Consider the following 24,463-nt stretch of genomic DNA (forward strand, 5'->3'; position numbering starts at 1 on the left):
ACTTTGTCCCATGCCTTCAAACCAAATAATGTCATCCATATTTGCAACAATAAAAATGGTTATCTAACAAATTCTTAATAATTTATAATAAAAAAAATTAAAAACGAAATAATTATCAAAATTCATAAATTAAAAAATAATCCTAAAAAGAAAAGTTTGCAGAAACACGCAGATCCCAACTCTCCCTTCACCCAAGTTGTACGCCTCCGCCCTGCTTTGATATCTCCCCCAACAATCGCCGGCGGTGCTGCGCTCATTTTCTCCATTGCCGCCCATCCAAAGGTACTCCCTCCGCTCCTCTTCCTCTGTCTCCACGGTTTGTGTTCGTGTTACTACTCTTACATTTAGCCGCGGTTCTTCAACCGCTTTAACATTTCCCGTCGGTTTCTCTTAGGGTTCCGTATCTGATTTAGGTAAAACCAAAACACGTAGGCAGTTGTTCTGGTGCTTCCAAGCCATTTTAATGGTTTCAATTAGCTAGAAATGGTGATTAAACATGTTTAATTAGAGTTCCTAATTGATAAGGAAGTTGGTCACTTTTTTTTTTTAATTCGAGCGATATTCTAATTTAATTTAAACTGTGGGATTCGAAATTGAATTGAAAATGCGGAGTACACTGCACTAACCAACTTTGTTACGCTCAGTACTGCAGAATTGTCCTCTTTGGTATGGTAAAGATGAAGCTGAACATTGGTATTTTCGAAATAGGCTATGAACAATTTGTATATTGGTTCCCAAATCCTGAATTTTAGTTCTACTGGGAAATTTCTAGGGTGTGACACATACTTGAATTTGGGGTAGGTTCCAAACTTTGTTCTTCCCTGTATTTTTTTTGGGACAAGTTTGTTATGGTGAAGAGGAGTTGGATGCAGGAGCTATTTCGACTGCATACCATTTTAGATGGGAGAAATACTAGACAACCACACTTCGATAATGGACAATCGTTTTTGTTTGTGATTCATTGATAATATGTTGTTGTGTTGTTTAATTAGAGCTTGTTGTGCCACCTAATTTTTTTGTTACAATTTGGTTGATGACCTGCTGAACCATGCTGCTTGTTACACTGTGATTCACGAGTCCATGGAGCGTGCATCGGAGCAGTTTGTTTTCGTGCCAAAATGTTTTCCATCAGATGCCTTAGACTTTATCTGGGTGAGAGATTTATGGGATTCCTTGCAGTGGTGTATGACTTGAAGAATGTTTGGTCATAAGATGTTCAGAAAGCATTCCGTTTTATCTTGTATGCAACATGATTTGAAAATTCTTTGTGTAAGAGTTGATGCCACTAATTTTGGCGGTGCCTTTCCAGTTCGGATGTGAGATTTAAGATAAACTAGTTTCTTATTTGACAAGTGTGAAGCGTCTAATGTTTTTGAGGCAATGCAGCAGCTTCCAATTTTGGCAATGGAAACAAGTGCAGGCCCCGAGCACAACTTGAGGATTGATGGAAGTGATTCACCGACTTTGCAAATTGACCCCAAAAGATCCCGGTTCCCATGCTGCATTGTGTGGACACCCCTTCCTGTTATTTCATGGTTGGTTCCTTTCGTTGGCCACATTGGCATATGCAGAGAAGATGGCATCATATTGGACTTTGCAGGGCCCAATTTCGTCTGTGTGGATAACTTTTCTTTTGGAGCAGCAACTCGCTACATCCAAATAAACAAAGAAAAGGTATATGCACTCTTCGTATCTGAATTCGTATCACCTTCTCGTTCCTGTTTCATTTATGCTCATTAAAATTTTGACAAGCAGTGTTGCGCTATTACCGATCTGTCTGAGTACCAAAGTGAGGATCAATATGGGGAGAATGAACCCGGTAGAGACATAAAGACATGGGATGATGCACTCCAGAAGGGCACTCAGGAATTCCAACACCGAGCTTACAACCTTTTTACCTGCAATTGCCACTCCTTTGTAGCCAACAACCTAAACAGGTTAGGGTTTCGGTCTGGTGGGTGGAATGTGGTGAACCTTGCAGCTCTGATCTTCCTCAAGGGTCAATGGGTGAGCACAGCAGCCGTGGTGCAATCCTTACTACCGTTTTTAATAATATTCTGTCTCGGAGTTGCATTAGCAGGTTCAACCTTCCTAACGTACCTGGGTTTCTTCACCGCCTTTCTCGTCGGTTGGTTTCTTCTTGGTACGTACTGTTTCAAGAGTTTGATCCAATTGTAGATTCTGTTATTTGGAGTCTTCGTACGTAAACTTTGGTTTCAGAGACGTGTGATTCAAATGTATAGAACAGAGGCAATTGCCAGCTACTTTCGACACTTTAAAAGCATGTTTTCCCTGTTGATTTCTGAGTGTCTGTTTCCTCTTAAGAAGGCATGCGTTCCAAGAATCGAATGTACTAATTTTGTTGTGTTTTTTTTTTTCCTGGTCGTGTAACTCTAGCTTACAGGGAACGAGATTTAAACTTGGGTGCAAAGAGCGGACATACTGCACCGACTAACTGGCTTAATTAACATTTGCATGCGCTAAAAAAGTTGTTAGACTAACCGGTGTTCGAATAATAAGGGTGTAACGGAATTATTATTTTATAATTACCAAACAAGATGTAAATTCCATTACAGATATGTGATAATATTTTATACGTAATCATGTTTGGTAAGATGTGGAGTTTATGGACCATAAATAATATGGATTAATACTAATAATTACGACAGAATCTAATGATGCGACATAATCCACTTCTATTACTTTGCAATATTTAAGAGATTCAATTTTAATATCAGCATATCACATTCCGTCATTACTAGAGCTAACCCTGAGAACACTCAACCACAAATGCAAAAATCGTTTTCTTGGTTTATTTATTATAATATCAACTAGTTATTGATGTAGTGATACTAACTTCGAATACGGTTGCCGCCATTGATAGGCCGAAAAAAGTATAAACCAATGGATATGATGCTCTTGATTATTAAAAAAAAAAAGAAAATTAAGGTCAAGTTCTTCTGATCCAACGGTTGGGAATAAAGACCCACCAAACAGCTGCACGCGTAACGCATTCGCTACGTTGGGTGCATGGGAAACTTCTTTTCCAGACAGTTCTTATCTCCCATGGCAAAATCGTGAATATAAAGAACATGAAGGTCGAATTTAAAGTGACAAACAACTACAGCTTTGCTTATTTTAAGGCAGTGAGAGAGGGTCCGAAACCAACAGAAAAAAATCGGAAGCACACTTATAATTTTTGAGGTGTATTTTTCTGTTTGTTTCTTGAGAAAATTTTACAGAGCAAGAAATGGCGACAGAGGAGGGACAAGTTTTCAGCTGCCACACTGTGGAGGCATGGGAGCAGCAGCTCCAGAAGGCCAACGACTCCAAGAAGCTGGTATATATGATCTTTTAAAATTTCTTCTTCTTTTTTTTTTTTTTTTTTTTTTGTAAATTTTGTTTTATTTTTTTAATTTCGATTTGGTTTGCTGGTTTTTTTTTTTGTGATTTGGGTTTTTTTTGTTATGAATCTGAATATTGGGGTTCGTGTGATTTTTTCTTATCTGATTTGATTAATTCACTTTGTTAATCTAGATCCCGTCCACGATCTACACCTAAGTTTGAACCCCTGCTAATTTAGATAAATTTAGTATACTTATTCTATCGTTTGTCCAAAATAAATTCAGATTTATGTTCAAATAGTAAAGATTTGAAACGCTAATTCAATCGTATTTGTTTTTCTTTTGTAATTGGTTTTGGAAAATTAGAGCCAGAGATTTTCTGTTTGCTTCTTATCATGTTGGGGCATAATATGTTCATTCTTGCATGTTAAAATAACATTCCAGATAAATAATACAAAACAATATTTTCCTACCCACCACGTTTATTTCATTTGTTATATTTTGCATCTAAATTCTAGGTTGAAAATGACTTATTTATCCCTGTTAAAAGAGTTTCTTTTTATAAACAACAGCGTTTAGTGAGTTAAATTTTTAGCTGTTAGAATAGAGGGAATCGGTAAGGATTAAATTCCACCGGATGCATCACTTTCCGTCATTGTAGTAAATCGCCATCTGCATTTAAAAGGGTATTGGAACTGCACGGAAATGCTTACAGTTGTTTACTCTTTGCCAAGTGTTGCTACAAAACCCTCTTGTTTGTTTTTGTTTGACATATTCTCTATTATGCACCGGGGTCCTTGATAGTTGGATTCTTGACTGCATATCTAACCATTCATTGTTTCGATGCATGTCATACACATAAGTAAAGTGGAATTTTTGTTCGTTTCGACCCTACGTACGTACTATCAATGGTTTCCTTTCATATTTAAAACAATAACAATACTGGTTCCATGATTACACATATGCTAGTCATTTGAAGGGTTACATGAACATGTTTTATTTCGCTTCTTATGTTCCGAGAGCTCTTCAATAAAAACTGCAGATGGTTGTTGATTTCACTGCTTCATGGTGCGGACCATGCCGCTTCATCGCACCATTCTTGGCGGAGTTGGCTAAGAAGCTGCCGAATGTCATCTTCGTGAAGGTTGACGTCGATGAACTGAAGGTAATACCGTCATCTGTTTCAAAACGTAATTTCTTTCGGAATCAGTTAACATTGCACGCTGTAAGAGAAACTCAAACGCAAGGGAATTTCTTTGCAGACGGTCGCGCAGGACTGGGCGGTAGAGGCAATGCCAACGTTCATGTTCCTGAAGGAAGGGAAGATCGTGGACAAGGTGGTCGGAGCGAAGAAAGACGAGCTGCAGCAGACTATCTCGAAGCATGTGGGCACTGCTTCTGCCTGAATGTGATAAATTTGCATATTATGCCGATAAATCTAGACTATAGCAAAGCACAAGGCCACGGACCTTGCGAGTTGCTAGTAATGTAGACTTATATTTCAACCTTTTGCCTTTGTTTTAAGTATTGTGTGTGGTACTTTTCATAGGGTTGCCACATAAATGTAGTTCTATTTAGCCCATACATCGTTTGGAAATTGTTACTTGATGTGGAAATTCTATATAGTTGCGGCAGGTAGATGCTCTTGCGCCCTACCATCGGACTAGGTGGACTTGCCGGATTTACTCACAAAGAAATGAGCTCATTTGTATTTAGGTACCACTTGGCCTTGTGCAGGCACAAACCTCAATATAAGGGTCTCACTTAGACCTGGCATTGAGATTTACTCGCAAAGAAATGAGCTCATTTGTATTTAAGTACCACTTGGCCTTGTGCAGGCACAAACCTCAATGTAAGGGTCTCACTGTTAGACCTGGCATTGCAACTCACCCCCGTTAAGATTAGTATTTGAGTGACTCTCACTCCATTGTGAGTGGGCCGGAATTGCAGGTTGAAATTTACATGGAATAGGGTTATATATATCATTTGTATCTATCTTTCTTCTCACGTAATTTCACTGCATGAGAGAGACAGACACACAAAAGAGTACACCAAATTGTATGCTAGTCTTTCTCCAAACTGCAGGCTGGGATGGGATTGGGGCATTCAGAAACTTAGAAAGTTTGACAAGAGCCATTCTTTGCAGTAGAGTCCCAATATTTTACTTTTATTGTTGAAGGTACTAGCAAGCTGGCAATTACCAGATTTTCACACTTTCATTTTCTTATTGCACTTTTTTTCTCCCGTCTTTTGATTTATTCAATCCAAAAGCTAAAAAAAATAGAGAGAATTGCACAAGGAGAAAATGGGAGTGCGGAAATCTCGAATCATCAGACAGACACAGGCAAAAACAAGAGGAAGTAACACCATGAAATGGACAACACAAGACTTTGAATCTTTTCATTCATGAAATCTGCACAGTAAACAAATGGTGTCACACTAGGATCCTCTCCCAACATGAACCTACATTTACCTAATTGGATTTGGGGTATCCTTTTTTTCCCCAAAACTACATGAACGGTAAAAACACTCAACAGAAAAAACACATCATTTCCCAGTGCCCATATATCCCGTTAAAAGGCCGGGGACCGGAGCCTGACTCCCCCTAGGGTCCGAATTGCCGAACCCCGAGGTATCTACAAACTCGCCTAAGTAACAAGATCACTGCTTACACAAGTCCTTTAAGCTTACTTAAATTAACAGCTAATTGCGCTTTAACTCCGAATATGAATTACCCTTCGCCAAGCGCTGCTACTACGACTCCTCTTCATCAGAAGATAAAACTATGGCACTCCTCCTAACTACATTTGCCATCTCGCTGTACTCGATATCTTATTCTTGTTTGTTCGCTTCTTCTCTTGCTGTGGTGTAAAATTAAGGGATTAGGGTGCAACAATTATGATATGTTATCTCACTCTTTCACTAACCCCGCGAATTGGGTTCCATGTTCGTTGAAGTTGTGGGAGCACAAACAGCTTCTACTGACAGCCGCTTCAACACATTCGGACATGGATCTCCAAAGTTGCTGTTGGATATGGTGACTGCACATCTCTGCTTCCCTATGCACTTCTGTGATAATTGGACATAAAAAAGATAGAACACGGTTCAGTAAGAGGGTTATGAATACAAGTAGATTTTAGAAAACCAGATAGCATTGTTTAGTACCTTCTGCAATACAGAATATGATGTGGTCGCATGGCAAGTTCCTTGTTGGTAGCTCCCACAGGTTCCCAAGGGTGTTCCGAAGCTAGCGAATTTGATGGAAGAGATAGCCTGGCCTGGGTTACACCGCAAGTGAACCTTGGGGCTGTGGAAGTCTTCTACTTTTCCATAGCTTTCGATGTGCCAATTCTTGATTGTTGGGTGGTATTCAGCAACCTCAGAGCAAACACTGCTCACAGCTCTCTTTACTAGAGAAATTCTGGAGGGATCCCCTCCAAGTTCCTCAAAAAGTACCAACAGATTTTGCGTTGGCTTTAACCAAGATCGAGGCACATGATAACTGAAAAAATGAAATTCAAATGGAATTTAGGAGGAGAATTTGTTTGCTGAGTAAGCCACTAAATGTTTACGTCATACTTTCATACTACAATTGTTTTGTCAAAAAAATACAAAGTTTTCATCGTAGAGTTGCTTACTATCGTTGTGTGGGTTGGCCGCAACCCGATTGACACTTCGTAGGCCTAAACCCTCCAGCATAACTGCACCCATTGCAATTACCATTAGCAAATGCAGTCCAGTATCTCCCAATACTCTGTCCATTAATCCATATTTGGCCTTTTCCCATTCCCTCCAAATCCAAAGCCAATGGCTCGTTTCCTTCGGGTTCATTGAAAATGGTCTGCAAAGTTGAGTGAGAGTATTAATAATTTTGTTCTCCTGTGTTTACATTACATAATTGAGTTCCACTTTTCTTTGTTGCATACCTTGTGCCAAGTCAATGGCTGCTGTTTCTGTGCAATTAATGATCCGCTCATCCATTCGACGGAGGAAAAATCATTTGGAGATGCAAGATTCATGGCTTCTCCCTTCAATCCGACCTGATAGAATAGCAGGGGTAAGGAAAAATTTCTTTTTCATAATAAATAAAACGATTTGATTTCCAAAGTAAGATCGACTACCTGGTAGGTCCACTTCTGCCAAGATAAGTCCCATTTTCCCTGGTCAAGTCCATGAAGTGCAACGGGGCCGAGGATTCCAGTATTCCAAGCCTCAAAGTGTCCGCCCACATTCTTCAACAAGCAACAATAACTTGTCAGCATTACAGAGGAAGAACAAGTAGAATAAGAAGAAAAAAATTGTGGGAAATAATACTAACAGGTAATCCGACGGCAATACTCAGAAGTGCAATTCTGTTTGTTCCGGCACGTAGATTGACCTTGCCAGTATATGTGAATCTCCTACTCTGCCTTGTTCCGAAGGCAGAACCTGTTATGTATTTGTTAAGTTTTTTTCATTGTTCAGCAAGATAATATACATGCAAGAAGCAAATCAAAATTGTACCTGTAAGCTGCCCATTAATGAAGATGTGCACAGCATGGCCTGTTGATTGAACAATAAGGGTCGGGAGTTCCCCTCCACGCAGGAAGGACTCAGATGAAGCAATATCGACACTGCAGACACATTGAGAGGAAGATGATAGTTTAATATTTATCAATAGGTCAGAAAGGGCGTCACAGAATGCATACGTAACACTGTCAGGGTGGGTACTTCCACAGACCAAGCTAGTCAAATTGGAACATTCTTTTGAAAGGCTGTCTAAGAATATTTATAGGTGAAAATACTTCAATGACAATGGAAACGCAGACCAACTGGGGAAATCATGAGACAAAGAGTTAGCCTCAGTAAATTCTCACCTAGTTATGTACCAGAGGTAATCAGTACTATCCCTCGTGACATTTATCTGTTCCAGTAGACCAGGAGCGGTCAATGTTGAGCTGTCATCCAGAGAAGTAAGATCTTCATCATAACTCTCCCATGATAGCATTGGAATATTTGTTGGCAACATTTGCATTTGTGACGTTTGAACTCCAACCTAAGGAGAAGGAACGACAAACAGTTTCATCTCAAAAACTAAAAAATATTTCAATGTTCAAAGGAAATAAAGACTTGTGTTCCCGAAATTGTGGTCTCAGATTCTGTCAGAATAGACATCAATCCAAGTACATGTTCAGAATCAATACCTTTGCAGTGTTAAAGACTACATTTCTGCAATCAGGAAGGATACTGATGGACCAAGGAGGTAGGTTGTAGTGCATGTTATTAAACATCACTCTCGCAGCTGAATTGGAATCATGGTTCGAAAGAAATGCCGAGCAATCTCCTGATTCGGAAGTGTACACATGAGCCTGGAATGACAAAACATGCCTAGAGTTTAGTAAACAAGAATAACTTATGCAAACCAAACGCTAGTTTGAGAATAAAGGTGAAAACCTGTTGAAAACTCCCCAGTGAAGTGATGATTGGATCCGCTGATACTAAAGCCCGTTCACACATCTTAATAGCCTTGTGAAGCTCCTTTAGATGGCCATACTTTGGCTGCCTGATTAAACCTATCAAGTTTTACGGTAAAGCAGTTAGCTATATTCTCGAAAGTTCCAAACATTCGTGCAGTAAAATGGTATATCACAACACGCACTGACACCAGATCAGTTTGCTTAAGCATGTTTTAATTCTCACCATATTCATCTAATGGAGCATCATAGTCGTAGCTGGTAGTGATGAAAGGGCCCCCGGCTGTGCGTCCAAAATTAGTACCCCCGTGGTACTGTTTCACAAGAAAACACAAGAATTCAGTTTTCTGTGATATGTTTTAATACTGTACATCTTTCGTACCCTCAAAAAAAGCAGTGCAAGGAAGCTGACCATGTAATAGTTAACAAATGATCCTCCTTTCTGTATGAATCTCGCAACTGCATATGCTAAATCCTGAACTGGTCGTTGGTGAATTGGACCTCCAAACTCCGTAAACCTTCACAATTTTATTGAAAGAAAGAGTCAAATGGATATATTTTCATTTGTAGCAATTTAACAAACTTGGGATTCCTAAGCAAACAAGCATAATAAGCTTACCATCCACTCCATGTCTCTGTCCAAATCGTAGGCTTATAGGGCTGGTTGGGAGAGAAAGAATCACAGTAGAAACCGTTACATGTGTTTATCTGTCACACCACCATCCACAAAAACATTTGAGTGACTTCCTTAATACACAGACGCAAGTCATACAACTCTTCTCTCGAGAATTGGTACTCCATTGCAGGAATGCCAAATAAAAGGAAAATGTATAACAATACAAGCTAATATGTGCAGCACAAAGAGTGTTAATTACTCACCACTGGATCTGGAGCATCTTCCTCCTTGCACATCACCCATGGCACTCCGGTGTCCAACCCAACCGCCATTTCTGCCGCCCAAGTTATGTAATTATGGCCAGCAGCTCCAAGTAACTTACTTTGTGCTCCATACTCGTTCTCAATCTGAACCACATTAACAAATTTAACATATATCACTATAACTCAACTCGAAATAACATAATTTACCCCTAAGAACGAAATCATAGAGCAAAAACGGAAAATCGAAAAGGCTCATATACCTGAGAGAGAATGATGGGACCACCCTGGGACTCAAACAAATTTTCACTCTTCATCAGTCGCACAATCTTTTCTGTGAACCCTTGCATTGCCCTCTGCATTTCCAGAAGTTACACTATCAAATTTTACTGAACAGTAAATAGTAAATACCCCCAAAAGCTCCATAAATTCTCCTTATACAAATTATGCAACAATATTAGATAAAAAGGTAAAAAGTAAAGAAAATTAACCTTGAAAGGCGCATTGTCTGTTCTGAAGCTGATGCCTGGAACATACTTCAGCCACACAGGAAAACCCCTACAAACCACACAATCAGAAAAATTAAATATTCATTTTTTCTAAAATTAGGAGAGAAAAAAAGAGTGATAGTGGAATATCCTAAAAAATTAGAAAAATAAAAGGCCAAAATTATAGATCTAGAGAAAAAAGAGTACCCATTGTTCCACTCTGCACAAACGTAAGGGCCAATGCGAAGGTGAGCATAGAGCCCTGCATTCTGTATGGTCTTGAGGAACCTCACCAGATCATACCTCCCTTCAAAATTGTACTGAAACCCAGCAGCATTCATAATTAGAAGGGAAAATAAACAGCAAAAATGGCAGAACAAAGCAGTAAACTTTGACAGTAAAATGTAAAAATGAAGAGTTAAAAGTGAGAGAGCAGATACATTGCCAGGAGTAGGCTCATGCACATTCCAGAACACATAGGTTTCAACCACATCAAGCCCTCCTTCTTTTGCCTTCTGAATCAGATCTTCCCACATCTAAACCAAAATTACATTCTCAAATCAAATAAAAAAACCCAAAAAATATATATAATAGTGAGAGAATTGTTGAAAAAAATGAAAAATTTGTGAAATGGGAAGTGGGAAAATGGGAAAAAAAAGATTTGGGTTACCTCAGGTGTGCTTCTGGGGTAATGTATTGAACCAGAAATTAGGATTCTTCTCTGCCCATTAATCACAATGGCCTTCCTGTCATATGTGACAGTACAGTGAACCAGCTGAAAACCCAGCAACAAAAACAACCCCAAGAAAAAACCCAGCTTGGAAACTGAGTTGGTTTCCATGGCTTTGCCTTCTCTATCTCTCCCTCTCTCCAAACTTTAATGGCAGACAAAACTCAAAGCAGGAAGGAGAGAAAGAGCAGCAGCAACTCAGAGAGTGTGGTGAAGCAGCAGGGTGTCCACACTCACAACTCACAGCTCTGAGACTCTGAGCAGAGCTATATAATATATTTTTCTGTGTGCTGTGCGTATATAAATATAAATAAATAAATATATATATATATATATATATTCATATATAATATGGTAACGGAATCAAATGAGAAAATACAGAATTGTTTTTTCTATGGCGTTTGGTTTGGTGTATTTATTACTAGTGTAACATATACGGACGGACAGGTCGCGGTCGATCACAGTTCACAAATCACAAGTGTCAAGGCTCGCCGCTGCCTGGCCGTTGGCTACGAGTATCACCTGTCAAATAAACAACAGTTGTCACGGAAAGCTAAAATATTGTCGTGAGTCGTTTTGGATTTCTAAAATAATGAAACAACAATCTGATCTTTTTCTAAAGCTAAAATTAAAAAAAGGTAAATGTAACATGTTTTTTTATTATTGCTTTAGTTAAGATAATTTGTGAGTGTTTTAGGGCTGGTTTTGTATTGTTGTGCTTTAAAAAAAAATTTATTCTGCTGTACTGTGAGAATAAGCTCATTTTTTTTGCTTCATATTTTCAGTTTTTTTTTTCACCAAAAACTGTGAAAATAAGTTGTTTTTAAGTGTTTATCAAACATCTTTTTGAGGTCGGCTTTTTCTATACTCACTTTTTATAAAAACAACTCAGTACCAAACCATTCCTTAAATTGTTTATAGCCCCCCCCCGGCCTTTGACCTAATCTTATAAAGTGCACTTTTGAGCTTATTTCCAATAGTTCTCTATTGTTTTATTGCACAAGAAGTTTAACCCCTTTTTCTTTTTACCAATAATCTTAATGTTAAATCGAAATTTGAAGTTAAGTATTTTTGTCTCTGAAGTTATGCGTTCGAATTTTTTCTCCATTAATATGTAATAAATTATATATTTGAGTAATTGACGTCATACATCAAAATCATACCGATATTTATGGAAACTTGAGTTGTTTATAAAGTGATCAAGGCATGACGAGTGCTAATGAATGTTAGTGAAGATAATCAGAGTTTGATAAAGGGTTAATCAGACTGACGGAGAAAGCGAGTGAAGAGAAATGAGGATACGAAAATTACTTCCTAAAAATTAACACTTCGTAAGTTAGTAAATCACCCATCTTGATTCTTTTTCTTTCTTTTTGTGACATGTTTTGTAGAGGGCTTTGACCATGCCAACCTGTCGAGGTAACCGTGGCCAAGGGCAATATCGTCATTTTGTTCTTTTTCCTCTTGTGACCCACACTTGCAATTCCATGTGAGCCAGAAACCCTTTTTGGTTCTTTTGGGTCGTGTGACCCGTATTAAACTCCACCACCCCCCCCCCCCCTCCCAAAAAAACAATCCCCCAATCCGTCACATTTTTGTCACTTTTCTTCCTTCCCATTGACTCCAAACCTTTTCCGTCCCGAATCGGCCTAATTTTTAATCTCGCATCTCTATCAAGGGAAATGAGCCTCTATAATACGGATAAATCGTTGTACTGATAATATGTGCTAATAAAATAAAAATATATTTTTTACATGTCTTTGTTTTATTTACATAAAACGACATGTGACAGTAAACATGCATCGTTCAATGTATGTTGTTCTCATGTAGCAACACACGGTAACCAGTAGATCTGTTATCCCTGTCGACGAAGATCTCATTTCAATTCACAAAGGCTAGCTGTCATTCAAGATTAGAAGCAATGCTAGTTATTATTTTATTGTGATCTAATAGTGGTATGGTTCCAGGCTTAGTTATTCTATGGACTTATCATTAAACTAATTGCAAATTCTTCTTAGGAAAGTGTTATTTTACGGAATTATATTATTCCCCTACGTCAATATCTAGGAATATTTACAGTGCTCACATCTAGTGATCCTCTCATCTCAAGGTCAAATTTACTATTTCTATTTTCCGTTTTAGATCGAGAAGAGAAATTCTTAGATTTGGATCACCGAACCATCTAACCATTCGACTGAAAACACATTATATAGGTATTTATAATTTTTAAGTGTTTCATTTTCAATGTTAGGTGCGAACAACATTTAGGAAAATCTCATTGGGTGGGATGTTTTTGTTTCTTAGGTTGGAATTTGAACAGCCACATAATTTCATCATCCGTACCTTAAAAGTCATCTTTCAAGCAATACGATTTTCTATACAATTTGTACTTGTAGAATAAATTCAAACTTGGAATGAATGAGAGTATAAATAACATTACCATTTCAACAACGTTGTTTTCGTTTCTCAACTTGGAAAAAGAAATACCAGTGAAGACTCGAGCACGATTTAGACAACTAGGGTTTGTCAACAAAAAGTTGCCACTTACTAATGTCTAATCCAATATTTGGCGCCACTCAAGCATATTCCTACTCCATTTGTTTCTTGATTGCCGGGAAAAAGGATTTGCTTAATTTAAAGCCATAGCAGCTTTCTCTTTGTTTGGTGTTTTTAATTACGAAAATGGATTAATTATGATTAAAATAATCACAACTTCATGTGCTCTCTAATTATAGTTATCCGTTGTGGTGAGTCCAGCGTCAACAGGGTTGGTCATGATCGAATCCGGATCCAGGATCTGGATTCTCTTTGTAAGGATTCTGGAAATTTGTAAATCGTGTTTGTTATATTGTGCAGTCATAAATTATTTTAAATATTTTTATTTAAAATTAAACACAAATAGTACCTGATAAAAACTGACTGTACGATGAACGAACATGATTTACGGTTCCTCAAGATCCTCACCAAAAAGATCCGAAGAGGATCCAGTTGGGTCATGATCTAAGTTATGATCCTCTGTCCATTCATATGTCGCCATGTGGCGTGCTTAATGCTTGATTAAGAGTTAGCTTAATAATTAATCAACCAATTAGCAAGAAGCTTCTCTTGTACCTATGTTTCTTCTTCTTTGGTTCTTGTATCATGCAATAACATTCATAGGCGTGAACAACGGAATGAACATGGAAACCCTAAGACAGTGGGGCCTTCGTCCCACCCACCTCCAATTAGGTCAACTATAAATTTTTATTTTTTACAAAACTATTTTACACAGACCAGAGATATTAGTTAAGTCATACAATGAGTCAAATGATAATAAGTATTGAATTCTTCATTCATGTGATTCGAACGTAAGACAATCCACTTACATAAAAAAGCAAAATAGTGCTAGTAACCAAGGTTTTAAAAAGCACTAAACGCTAGTCAAGCAGCGAGCAGAGCCTAGCACTAAGGCGTCTAGGCAGTTTCTAAATTTTAAATAGATTTATTATACAACATATAAATAAATGTCAACTTATACTTAAAAAAATACATAATTGTATTAGTCTGCATAAATTGCAAAATAATATGACTTGAAAACATGGGAAAAACATATAATAATTATTCATCCAAGTATTCATGACAAGTCTCTTACAATTTATTAAACAAATAAAATACAAAATAAAAGTTATTTATTTTCTATTTAAGTGAAAATCACAATCTAGACGGACACTTAGACAGGCTTAGTCAATTTTTTAAAACAGTTCTAGTAACATCATTAAAATAAGTTAAATAACTCTATTATTTGTTTAGTACCAAAGCACACTATCTTATATTTTTGCTAAATTGGATCAAATTTCCAAGGATTCAACTAATAACTCGTGGGGTCAATTATGTCCCCACCAAAGGGTGCAATTAAGCCTATTTGGCGTTGGGATCAATCCAGGGGCACTTGCGTGGATCCCTATATCTCCAAGCTGGTGCAAGATCCTAAGCAAATTAGAAGCTTCTCTATCCGAGCACAAATCCTCAACGGTATTAATTTTGTTACTACCAACAATCTCTAATTATTTTTGTCGACTAAACGATATTATTTACATTAAAATGATAAAGAAGTAGGTTAAGTGTAATATCTTGAAAATTAAAAATATATGAATATGTGGAGTAAATCGAAAATAAATAGATTTATGGTTATGAAAATTTGATTAGAGAAATTTTAGAATTTTGTTTCAGGGATTTATTATAATTTACGTAAATTTTTTTATTGATATGTGGAAAAGACGAAAATACCCCTAGTTGACTAATTTGTAATTTTATGGGGACATATTTTATCGTATTTCTTGATATATTTGGATAGAGCTTGACCCTAAGAAAGCGTGGGCGAAAACCGTTTGTGAATCAGAGTTGAAACGAAGAAATCAAAGACTTTGAAAAAAAAAAAAAGGAGTCTGGAAGCTGCCATATGGCAGTGTGAGAGAGAAGGAAAAGGAGAGATGCAGGAGAGAAGAAGGAGGAGAGGGACCAATTGGGGAGAGGGAGAAAAAGAGGGGAAATAAGGGGAAATGAGGGAGAATGGGATGAGGGGATCCCCTTTGACTCGTCGACCCAACCCGGCCATATCTTCTGATTTCTGCCACCATCGACAACGAGAACGGTGCCAAAATGATCCTTACTTCAAACCCAGTCATTCTCTCTCCCATTTCCATCCAAAAAAACTGATGAAATTGGATTGATTTTAAGAGAAACCGCACGATGGGTGCGACAGGTTTGGCTTCGATTTGTCAAAACTTGAAGCTAACTCCAACCATCACCACCACTAATAGTCTCTCCTCAATTTTAGGAACAAAGCCCAAGCAATGGTTGGGGCGTCAAAGTTTGTTTTGAGGTCGAATCGAGAACACCTATTTCTTGGGTTTCTGGCAGTCCAAAGCTAATTTCAGGTGTTTCCCGGCTGAATTGGAGTTCATCCTAGATATGAAAGTTGTTCCTCTCATTGAACTCTACTTGCCTTTAAAATTTGGTAATTTTTAGAGTTAGTCGGAAAATTTGGTTTCAGTTCGTCGGAAACCGCCACCTACAGCAATGCGTGGCCAGTGGGCCGACGCTGCCTTTTCATGCCAATTTTGATATTTTAAATCCGTAATTGGTACCCATTTGAGGTGATTCAATTGTGAAAGCTAATGTTGAATATTTCCATTACTAGAATATTTTTGGAAATGGATAAAAGAATGAATGGTGAACTATGAAACGCTTAATCCCGCATTAAGGGTACGTAGGCAGTCTAACAGGAGTTAGATGCAGCCTTAAATAATTGAGATTAATCTTTTGTTGGGAATTTGATTGAAGAAGAGAAATTTTGGTGAATTATTTGAAAATTTAATCTTATGTGCTTTGGTAAGTAAATTTTGGTTATAGATTTTGTAAGTAAGAAATTTAAATAAAGAATTGTGATTAACAATTTAACAATAATTAGTTAAACAAGAGTTTAATTTTTGGCCTATCACCAAAATTAGTTTCCGAAATAAAAATTTCAGGTTGGGGCATTACACTAAGCCTCGCAATATGTTAACAATAATGTGGTTCAAATTCGCCTGGTGAGAATCAAACCTAAAACCTCTCACTTACAAATGAAAAGGAATAGCACTAAGACTCCATTCTTTTAACCACATTATAAATCAAGTTCTTAATGAATACGGAATCCAATTTGACCACATTACAAATGTCTTTACCTTCTGATAAAATGTGGCTCTAGAATATGATAGCCTACTAATATATTATACTATATTTGTTGTTAGATTGTTAGTGAGAAGAAAAACTGACGAATAACACATGTCGTGATGCATGATATATATCGAAGGTGAGTTGCATTTAACTTGTATCTCGACCACACATAAGCACCACATTGAACACCAAATAATTGGGCGTTGGGCGTAGAATGTCAACCCCATCATGGCAATTGTTCGATGAATAATGCATATACGAGTTTTGTATGTACATAATTGTGTGTTTATCTTTTTAATTACATGATTACTAATCATTTAATGACAGATAAATCACATAATTGTATATAACTCATGACTGAGGAGGGTAAGTATGCATGGATGGACACTTGCCTAAGTACTAAGAAGAGCACACGTATGCCAGGCACGTTTTTCAGGCATGTATGAAGTTTTGTGACTTGACATATGCCGCAAGCGATGTTATCATGCCAGACTAGGACATAAGCTCGAGCATGGAGAAGACGAAGAGCACACCTACGTAGGCATGTGTCTCTAAGCATACCTGTCAACTTGGAGATGTTCCATTTCTATTTGGACTAGGATTCTCTCCCTTCATCTCACACTCTTTATTTTGTCTTTGTCTTTCTATAAAAAATTAATATAAGATATTAACGTGACTTAACTGTAACTGTTCAAATATGAGAGAAGATGAGAGAAAAAAAGAGGGGAGAGAATCCTTCTCCTTCTATTAGAATGGAGAACACAACTAACTTCTTTCTACATGACGAGTACTTTTTTGGTGTACTTAAACTACAATTACGGAATGTTACTATTTTTTTTTTTAATTTGTAACATTTAGATTTTTTATTTATTAATATATCTTAAAACATTGTTTTAAGAATCTCTACCTAGCGCAGGCCACCGTCTCGATTAATCTCTAGGTGTTTAAAAATTAAGAAATGACACCTAGACCTACCTAGCACCCACCTAGCCCATTTAGACCCAAATAGGCACTCGCCTAGATCGCGACTCTCATTTAGACAAAAAATATATAATTTTCATTTTGCATTTTATTTTTTTTCAATGAATTATATGAGATTTGTTGAATAAATTATAAGAGAATGAACGTTCGTTATACGCTTATTCCTGATGTTTTCAATGTGTTATGATACTTTATAATCTATATTTCATTTTATTTTGCAATTTATGTATCTCAATATAATTATGTCCTATTTTTAAGTATAATAAGTATACATTCATGGGTTCTTTTTATCACAAATGGTCCTGAGATTGATCAAACTCATTATTTTGGTCCCTCGCTTTCAAAATCAATCAATGTCATCTCTGACATTCACTACCGCACATCAATTTGATACTTCCGTTAAGATTCCATCAACTATTCTGTTAGTTTGTATGTGGGACCCACAAATCCAATTAAACGGTGACACATAGATTACACAAAATAAGGGTTTTATCGTAAATGGTCCCTGACATTGATCAAACTCCTTATTTTGGTCCCTGAGTTTCAAAAATCGATAAATTTGGTCCCTGACTTTCAATACTGCACATCAATTTAATCCTTCTGTTAAAGTTTCGTCAATATTTTTTGTCCCACTAATCCAATCATATGGCGCCACATGGATTAACTATAAGAAACTATTTTGTTAAGATTTAAAACTAAAAGTAAAATAAGAAACTAAAAACCAAAAAAAAAAAAAAAAAAAAAGTCATCGTCGTCTTCATCAGGTATGCTCTCAAAAGGAAAAGGAAGGCACCATGACACCACTAAAGTACTTGGCCTCCTGAACTCACTCATCATTCTCTCTAGTTGGTTATAATCCTAAATCCTATCAAATTTGAATTGAATTGGGATTCGATTTTATCGAATTTAGATTGAATTTTTTTTTTTCCAATTGGGGTTGTGGGATTCGAGAAAAATGCTAGCGCGGAATACTCTTCTTTTGGTTCACTCTTAAAAAAAAAAGTTTCGTATAGTTAATCCACGTTGAGCCATATAATTGGATTAGTGGGACCGCATTAACGGAGGGAATAAATTGATGTGCGGTAGTGAAAGTCAGAGACCAAATTTATAGATTTTTGAAACTCAAGGACCAAACTGAGGAGTTGGATCAATGTCAGAGACTTTTTGCGATAAAAACCCTTATTTTGTGTAATTCACGTGTCAGCATTTGATTGGATTTGTGGGACCCACATACAAACTAACATAACAGTTGATGAAGTCTTAACAAAAAGACCAAATTGATGTGAGGTAGTGAATGTCAGGGACTACATTGATTGATTTTGAAAGTGAGGGACCAAAATGATGAGTTTGGTCAATCTCATGGACCATTTGTAATAAAAATCCTACATTTATTTATATGTTATATAATAAATTTAATTAAAATTAAAAAAACTGCCTTGGTCCCTGCTTAGACGCCTAGGCGCTAAGCCTCTGCCTACTGCCCGACTAATCCTAGCACCTGTTAGAACCTTGCTTAAAATTAAAACATGTTAGCCATATCGTTTATCTTTATTAGTACAACATAATGACTTGTGTTTGCGATACTTGTCAAACATTTATCCTCCATGACTTGATTAAAGTAACAAATGGAGCAGCTTTCTTGGTCAAGTGAACAGGATTACAGGGAAGAGAAGCACAGAGTTCGTGATAAAGAGTACCAATTTCTGTCAAATTCAAACCCACCAAAAGAAAATAGAATAAAAGAGCAAGTAGTGCATCCACCACCACGGTGGACGCAATTTCAGGTACTTTCTCACTAGAATTCTTAGCAAAATTCCAAATATTCCGCAATATTATTCCGGGTGTTTAAATTAGTGGCACAATTAGGTTAACTTTTTGTAAGCAGCTCGAGGTTTGAAATATGATCAAATTAAAGCAGTCCAATCTTCCCCGTATCACTATCTTACATTATTGTAGCAATACTTTATAGAGAAGGCTGAAGAGCTACCTTTAATGTTTTAGCCTTTTAGGTACACTTGTTGCATGAGACGACATTTTTTTTTTGTAATTTAATCTTTGCTTTGTTTGTACACACTGTTGTGTTGTTCACTTGCTTGCTTTCTTCCAATATTTCTGTTCATACAACTGTAAATTGTTTGTTTACTCATGTTATGATTTGTAAATCAGTAACACCACACGTTATCACATACAAAAAAAAAAAAAATCTTATATAGAAGTAATTCTTGCATTTTTATTTTCATCTTTTGCTCTCCTTTTTTAATTATCTTTGCTAGTGCAGAAAGTGAAACAAGGTTGCGGAAATCACTTCCTCTCTTCATATAATCCCACCACTAATCACCTAAATCATACACACCCATCTCTATGGTATGTCTCCCTCACAAAAAAAAAAAAAAACAAGGCATTTAATTTTCAAGTACATAAATGAAAGCGAGATGTATACACATAAGACATGACACAAACTCTTATAAAAATCACATCAAATAAAAAATAAAATCAGATAATATCATATCTGACTGTCAAATAATAAACGTAACTAAAAACATAGGGTAAAATGATAATTTTAGAAAAGCTTATAGCTATTATCTGATTAATTTAAAAATAATATCTATACAGATCCTCCATTTAGAGTTTTCTTCTTAAAACGATGTAGGATAATATCACATCACACATGTGACATGTGCAATGTTTTTCTTGATACATTAAGAAGCAGGACCATTCTTGTCGGATCCTCTTTGTGAGAATTTTCCAATCACATCCGTTTATCGTATATTTAAATATAAATAATATTTGACAAAAACTGACAGTTACGATGAATGGATGTGATTGAAGAATCTTTGGAATCCTCAAAAAGAGGATCCGGTCCAATAAAGAGACCAAGATCGTGACAGGTGGTACCACTACCACCGTACAACACCCCAGCGACGGCGAACCACTAACGCGGCCGATTGACGGTCCACGTGAAGGAAGATGGGACCCAACGTGAGGTCGTTGGTGCGGGGTCCGTTCGGAGATGCGTCGGTGCACGTGCTGTGCATTATTGCCTGAGGAGGTTCTTAGATCAACTCGGCGCCGTTTTCGCACCGTCACCCGCCAACATGACTTAATGGGTGGCGTGCTTTGATTGGCTAGACCACGTGATCCTCCTTCCGTTAACGTCGGTGGAAACGTTTCCCGTTATGGTTCGTTCCCGTGTGGGAAGATTCTCTCTCTATGCTTGTTTCCCGAACTTGCCACTCGGTGCGAGTAACGTGACGTGTCGTTATATGATTGGGTAAGAATCTGGGAGGAAGAATATTATTGGCTGTTTCAGCAGGCTTCATGTCCCGCGAGTGATGGCGCGTCTTAGCGGGTAATACCGAAATTAGGTCTATAAACTTTACCGTTAAAAAACAACAAACGTAGAAAAGCAATTAGGGGATCTGTTTTGGAGGAAGAGATTCTCTCCGGATTCACTTTGTCAGGATCCTATAAATCTTCACATTTTAATCGTTTATCGTATATCGTGCGTTAAATTTTCATCAGATACTATTTACGTTTAATTTTAAATAAAAAAATCAAATGATTTCTGATCGCACGATGTATGATGAATATCTGAGATATGAACATCCAACAATTTGAATCCAGATGGGATCCAAATCCTGTTTTGGATGCATGCTTTGCTGCCACATGGTTGGGTTAGGCTTTTAGGCTTCTCTCTTTTCGCCAAACCTCAAATTTACAAGTTGAGAAATGTTATTATCTCAAAATTGGAACTCATTATCTGTCACCTGACAGTTTAATGTTACTTTTCAAGCAGTAATTATAAAATACTATACTAAAATCATGAGCTGGTAGAGAGTTTATGGTGAGTCTCACTATAAGAAAGTCCCATTCTTTACTATTAATTTTGACATAAAAATTGATGTTAAACTGTGCAGTGACAGAGAGTCTATGGAGAATCTTACTTTTAAGAAGTCTCCTTAGCATTTCTCTTGAACCATATTTACCAATTGTTACTCTAGAAAGATTGCATAATTGTTATTTACATGTACGTGATCTAGTTATGGTTGTTTTTACTTTGTGAGTCATACAAACATAAATAATCACAATCTATCTATAAATGCATGCGCGATAGATTTTAGTGTTTTCGAAGTCACATAAGCAGATCCATCTAGTCAGTAAGGTAATCAAGAAATGCATCGTTACACCAAAACCTCAAACATACTAAATCTTGTAATTGACATCAGCCTACATAGGTAAAATAAGCATTAAAGTTTACAAATTCTGCAACTTTTGAAACACATTATACTTCTAACATGACACAAGTACGTCACAAAACACACCATAATTTAACCCTCGTTTTCCCACTCTTTATGGCAAAAAGGAAATGGAAACTAAAAGGTAAATACTAGGTAAAGCCAATAAAGACATAACAAGCTAACAACAGAAAGAAAAAAGGGTAATTAAGTCGTTAAAACAATGATTAGTAAGTAGTAATTGAGCAAATGAGCTCCAATCACGGGTTAGGAGTAAATTAAGGTTAGTTTTTGTGGTACCAAACCAGGGGCGGATCAACTTAGGGACAAGGGGGGGGGGTCAGCTAACCCTCAGTTCGGTAAATCTTCATAGATGACTTGAGTCTGCTCCTTTGTAGGTTGGAGTTGCTCTTCATGCATGCCTTCCAACTGCTTAATAAACAGCCTGAGAGAGAGAGCTTGGACAGTTGGGCAGCAAGGCATGCTTGGCCACAAATGAGGACTTAAAAGGCGTGCAATATGTCTTTGCAAATGACTTTAGGCATGTCAAGATTCGATGAAATTTGCATGCTATATCAGTAAAAAAAAAAAAATTGCACATTACACACGCTATTCTTAGAGACCCCCCAATAATATTTCTTGGATCCACCACTGTACCAGACTCACAAACCCAAATACATAATTTGCATGCACGAGTTGTGAAATGTTGAATGTGATTGATTAGGTTTTTGGCACGCGCTTGCAATTCTATTCCTTCACCCACAAGTTTTAGTTTGGATATATAATCTACTTTTTGAAGGCATCATTGCCTTGGCGACAATCTTCTTCCCCGTATTGCGCTGGGGCCTTAGATGTTGGCCTTCATTATTCTTACGGTTGTATGCATGGCGTAATGGCATTATAACATCAACACTCGCTCACTTCCCCTGCGCTCCAGAAGCTAATCACTTTATGTGTTCCACTATTTCTTAATTTGCTTTGCTTCAACAGCACTACACTTTGTAAAGTAGATTATTGGATACCTCACTTTTCCCATTTCCTTGTCTTGCGGGCCATCATCACACGGTTTACAAAAAAACCGTTACTTCTGGTTGATTTTGAGTGATTTTTTGCCGTTGATACATGTGGAGTCTGTGGTCATAATAATCAGAAATTACATGTGGGCGTTTTTGGGACTGATGTCAGCAAAAAAAAAAAAACAAAAAAAAACAAAACAAAAAGTCTTGTAAACTAAACTTACCTACGACCATCTCCTCATATTATTTATGTTTATACATTGATTCTAAAAATTATAAAGCTTGCATGGCGCTCAGGTCGAGTAACTATGAATTAATATTAATTATATATTTTTTGTGAATGCGGGTGTCCCAACTTACAACCGAGGTCGGTCAGGCGAGTAGAATAATGTGATGGTGGTGTTGAATGTGCTGCTGACTTTTGCAATTGAGTACTTATGGCCGATGAAGGAACACCTTTAGGCCTAGGGTTCTAAAACCTGAATGCAAGGTTGCCTAATTCACTACAAAGTTTAGGATCTCTTGTACCAGGTTTGGCTACCTCAACTATATTCGTGAGAATATATGTGCTCCAAATCGGGCAAAGATACTCAAAAGGAGATGAGTGTTTTTATGGTAAATATGGTTTGACCGTCTGAATGTCGAACTACAAAATGAACTTGAGAGTAGTTAATCATAGAACATTTCATTGCGCCATAAAGCTAATGAAGTGACCTCTTTCAGCGAAGGAATCGAAGATTCTTTACTGGCTAAGACTTAGATAGATAATCGAATGAACTAGAAGTAGTGTTGTTCCACCGAACTGAAGGTACTTCTAAAGCGATTAGTTCTACAACTCCAGTGATGTTTCGATGAACAACCACTAGTGTTCCAACGAACTGAAGATGTAGTGATGGAGGGGTTTAGGATAATTAGTATTATTCTCAAGGTTATGAGAAGATTTTGCGTAGATCGTTTGAGTTGTTTGTTGAGTTGAAGGGACTTCTACGTTGCAAAACATCATGTATTTATAGAGATGAATTCCTTGATGGCTAAGTCTACCGAATAATATTATTCTAATAATATTCCAATTATTCGGCATATTCTCCAAGTAAACTTGAAATTATTCTAGGCTGAAACTCTATTGTTATCGAGTCTCGTCGTCTTCGACTAGGAATCTGAACCTAAATTGATTAAATGATTGATTCAACCTTTATCCGAAAAGCAATCATGATCCTTAAGATTTATTTCATCTAACAACTTACAATATATAGGTCAAATGCGTGCAAAATCGAGTCCAAACAACTTGTTAATTATTTCAGAGTTTCAATGCCTCCAATACATTATTCACCATGTTTAGGGATGGGCAATGGTTATGCGGGCGGGTAACCGCGGTTATTTTACCCATAACCGTTTATGTTCATACCCGCATAACCGTTTACCCGTTGGGTAATTACATAAATGGTTATACCCATAACCATAACCGTTTATAAACGGTTATCCATACCCATAACCGTGTACCCATTTACCTATAACCATTTACCCATTTAACCATAACCATAACCATTTACCCGTTTACCTATTTTTTCGCCCGTTTATCTTTTGTTTTACCCATTTACCTTTTTTTTCGCCCGTCTACATTATTTTTTTTAACAATTTGAAAA

The 24,463-nt window shown here is 37.1% G+C and overlaps 3 protein-coding genes across 8 annotated transcripts; 2 read left to right on the plus strand and 1 right to left on the minus strand.

Moving 5' to 3' along the window:
* The first annotated feature begins 115 nt into the window (after positions 1-115).
* Positions 116-2,299, plus strand: LOC126614096 (protein RTE1-HOMOLOG-like). 6 transcript variants are annotated; one of them, XM_050281743.1, is made up of 3 exons: positions 116-282; positions 1,390-1,674; positions 1,756-2,299. In XM_050281743.1, exons 2-3 carry the CDS (start codon positions 1,405-1,407, stop codon positions 2,176-2,178), a joined length of 693 nt encoding a protein of 230 aa, XP_050137700.1. In that variant the 5' UTR covers positions 116-282; positions 1,390-1,404; the 3' UTR covers positions 2,179-2,299. The 6 variants fall into 6 exon arrangements, with proteins under 6 accessions (XP_050137700.1, XP_050137698.1, XP_050137696.1 ...); XM_050281741.1 differs by having other exon boundaries at positions 124-282; positions 1,387-1,674; XM_050281739.1 differs by lacking the exon at positions 116-282 and adding an exon at positions 289-1,152 and having other exon boundaries at positions 1,387-1,674.
* An 853-nt stretch (positions 2,300-3,152) lies between these two features.
* LOC126604939 (thioredoxin H-type-like) lies at positions 3,153-4,928 on the plus strand. The gene is made up of 3 exons (XM_050272273.1): positions 3,153-3,340; positions 4,387-4,509; positions 4,607-4,928. Exons 1-3 carry the CDS (start codon positions 3,251-3,253, stop codon positions 4,748-4,750), a joined length of 357 nt encoding a protein of 118 aa, XP_050128230.1. The 5' UTR covers positions 3,153-3,250; the 3' UTR covers positions 4,751-4,928.
* Positions 4,929-5,718: 790 nt separating this feature from the next.
* On the minus strand, positions 5,719-11,159 carry LOC126604932 (beta-galactosidase 3-like). Its single transcript, XM_050272260.1, has 19 exons — positions 10,832-11,159; positions 10,602-10,697; positions 10,369-10,481; positions 10,165-10,231; positions 9,937-10,029; positions 9,677-9,820; positions 9,417-9,505; positions 9,210-9,315; positions 9,024-9,111; positions 8,778-8,896; positions 8,528-8,692; positions 8,201-8,379; positions 7,848-7,957; positions 7,663-7,772; positions 7,466-7,576; positions 7,271-7,384; positions 6,983-7,185; positions 6,510-6,846; positions 5,719-6,413 (listed from the first exon to the last, which is right to left on the minus strand). Exons 1-19 carry the CDS (start codon positions 11,000-11,002, stop codon positions 6,267-6,269), a joined length of 2,562 nt encoding a protein of 853 aa, XP_050128217.1. The 5' UTR covers positions 11,003-11,159; the 3' UTR covers positions 5,719-6,266.
* Positions 11,160-24,463: the final 13,304 nt, after the last annotated feature.

This window comes from Malus sylvestris, chromosome 2, assembly GCF_916048215.2.
Source record: "Malus sylvestris chromosome 2, drMalSylv7.2, whole genome shotgun sequence".
NCBI lineage: Eukaryota > Viridiplantae > Streptophyta > Magnoliopsida > Rosales > Rosaceae > Malus > Malus sylvestris.

Excerpts from the sequence above, each read along its gene's own strand:
- LOC126614096 (XM_050281739.1), top strand. The coding sequence starts at position 1,081 with ATGGAGCGTGCATCGGAGCAGTTTGTTTTCGTGCCAAAATGTTTTCCA. Across the intron at positions 1,153-1,386 it reads ATGCCTTAGACTTTATCTGG|CAGCTTCCAATTTTGGCAAT; the intron begins GTGAGAGATTTA and ends GAGGCAATGCAG. Across the intron at positions 1,675-1,755 it reads TCCAAATAAACAAAGAAAAG|TGTTGCGCTATTACCGATCT; the intron begins GTATATGCACTC and ends TTTGACAAGCAG.
- LOC126604939 (XM_050272273.1), top strand. The coding sequence starts at position 3,251 with ATGGCGACAGAGGAGGGACAAGTTTTCAGCTGCCACACTGTGGAGGCA. Across the intron at positions 3,341-4,386 it reads CCAACGACTCCAAGAAGCTG|ATGGTTGTTGATTTCACTGC; the intron begins GTATATATGATC and ends TAAAAACTGCAG. Across the intron at positions 4,510-4,606 it reads TTGACGTCGATGAACTGAAG|ACGGTCGCGCAGGACTGGGC; the intron begins GTAATACCGTCA and ends ATTTCTTTGCAG.
- LOC126604932 (XM_050272260.1), bottom strand. The coding sequence starts at position 11,002 with ATGGAAACCAACTCAGTTTCCAAGCTGGGTTTTTTCTTGGGGTTGTTT. Across the intron at positions 10,232-10,368 it reads TGTGCAGAGTGGAACAATGG|GGGTTTTCCTGTGTGGCTGA; the intron begins GTACTCTTTTTT and ends TGTGGTTTGTAG. Across the intron at positions 8,380-8,527 it reads TAGTCTTTAACACTGCAAAG|GTTGGAGTTCAAACGTCACA; the intron begins GTATTGATTCTG and ends CCTTCTCCTTAG.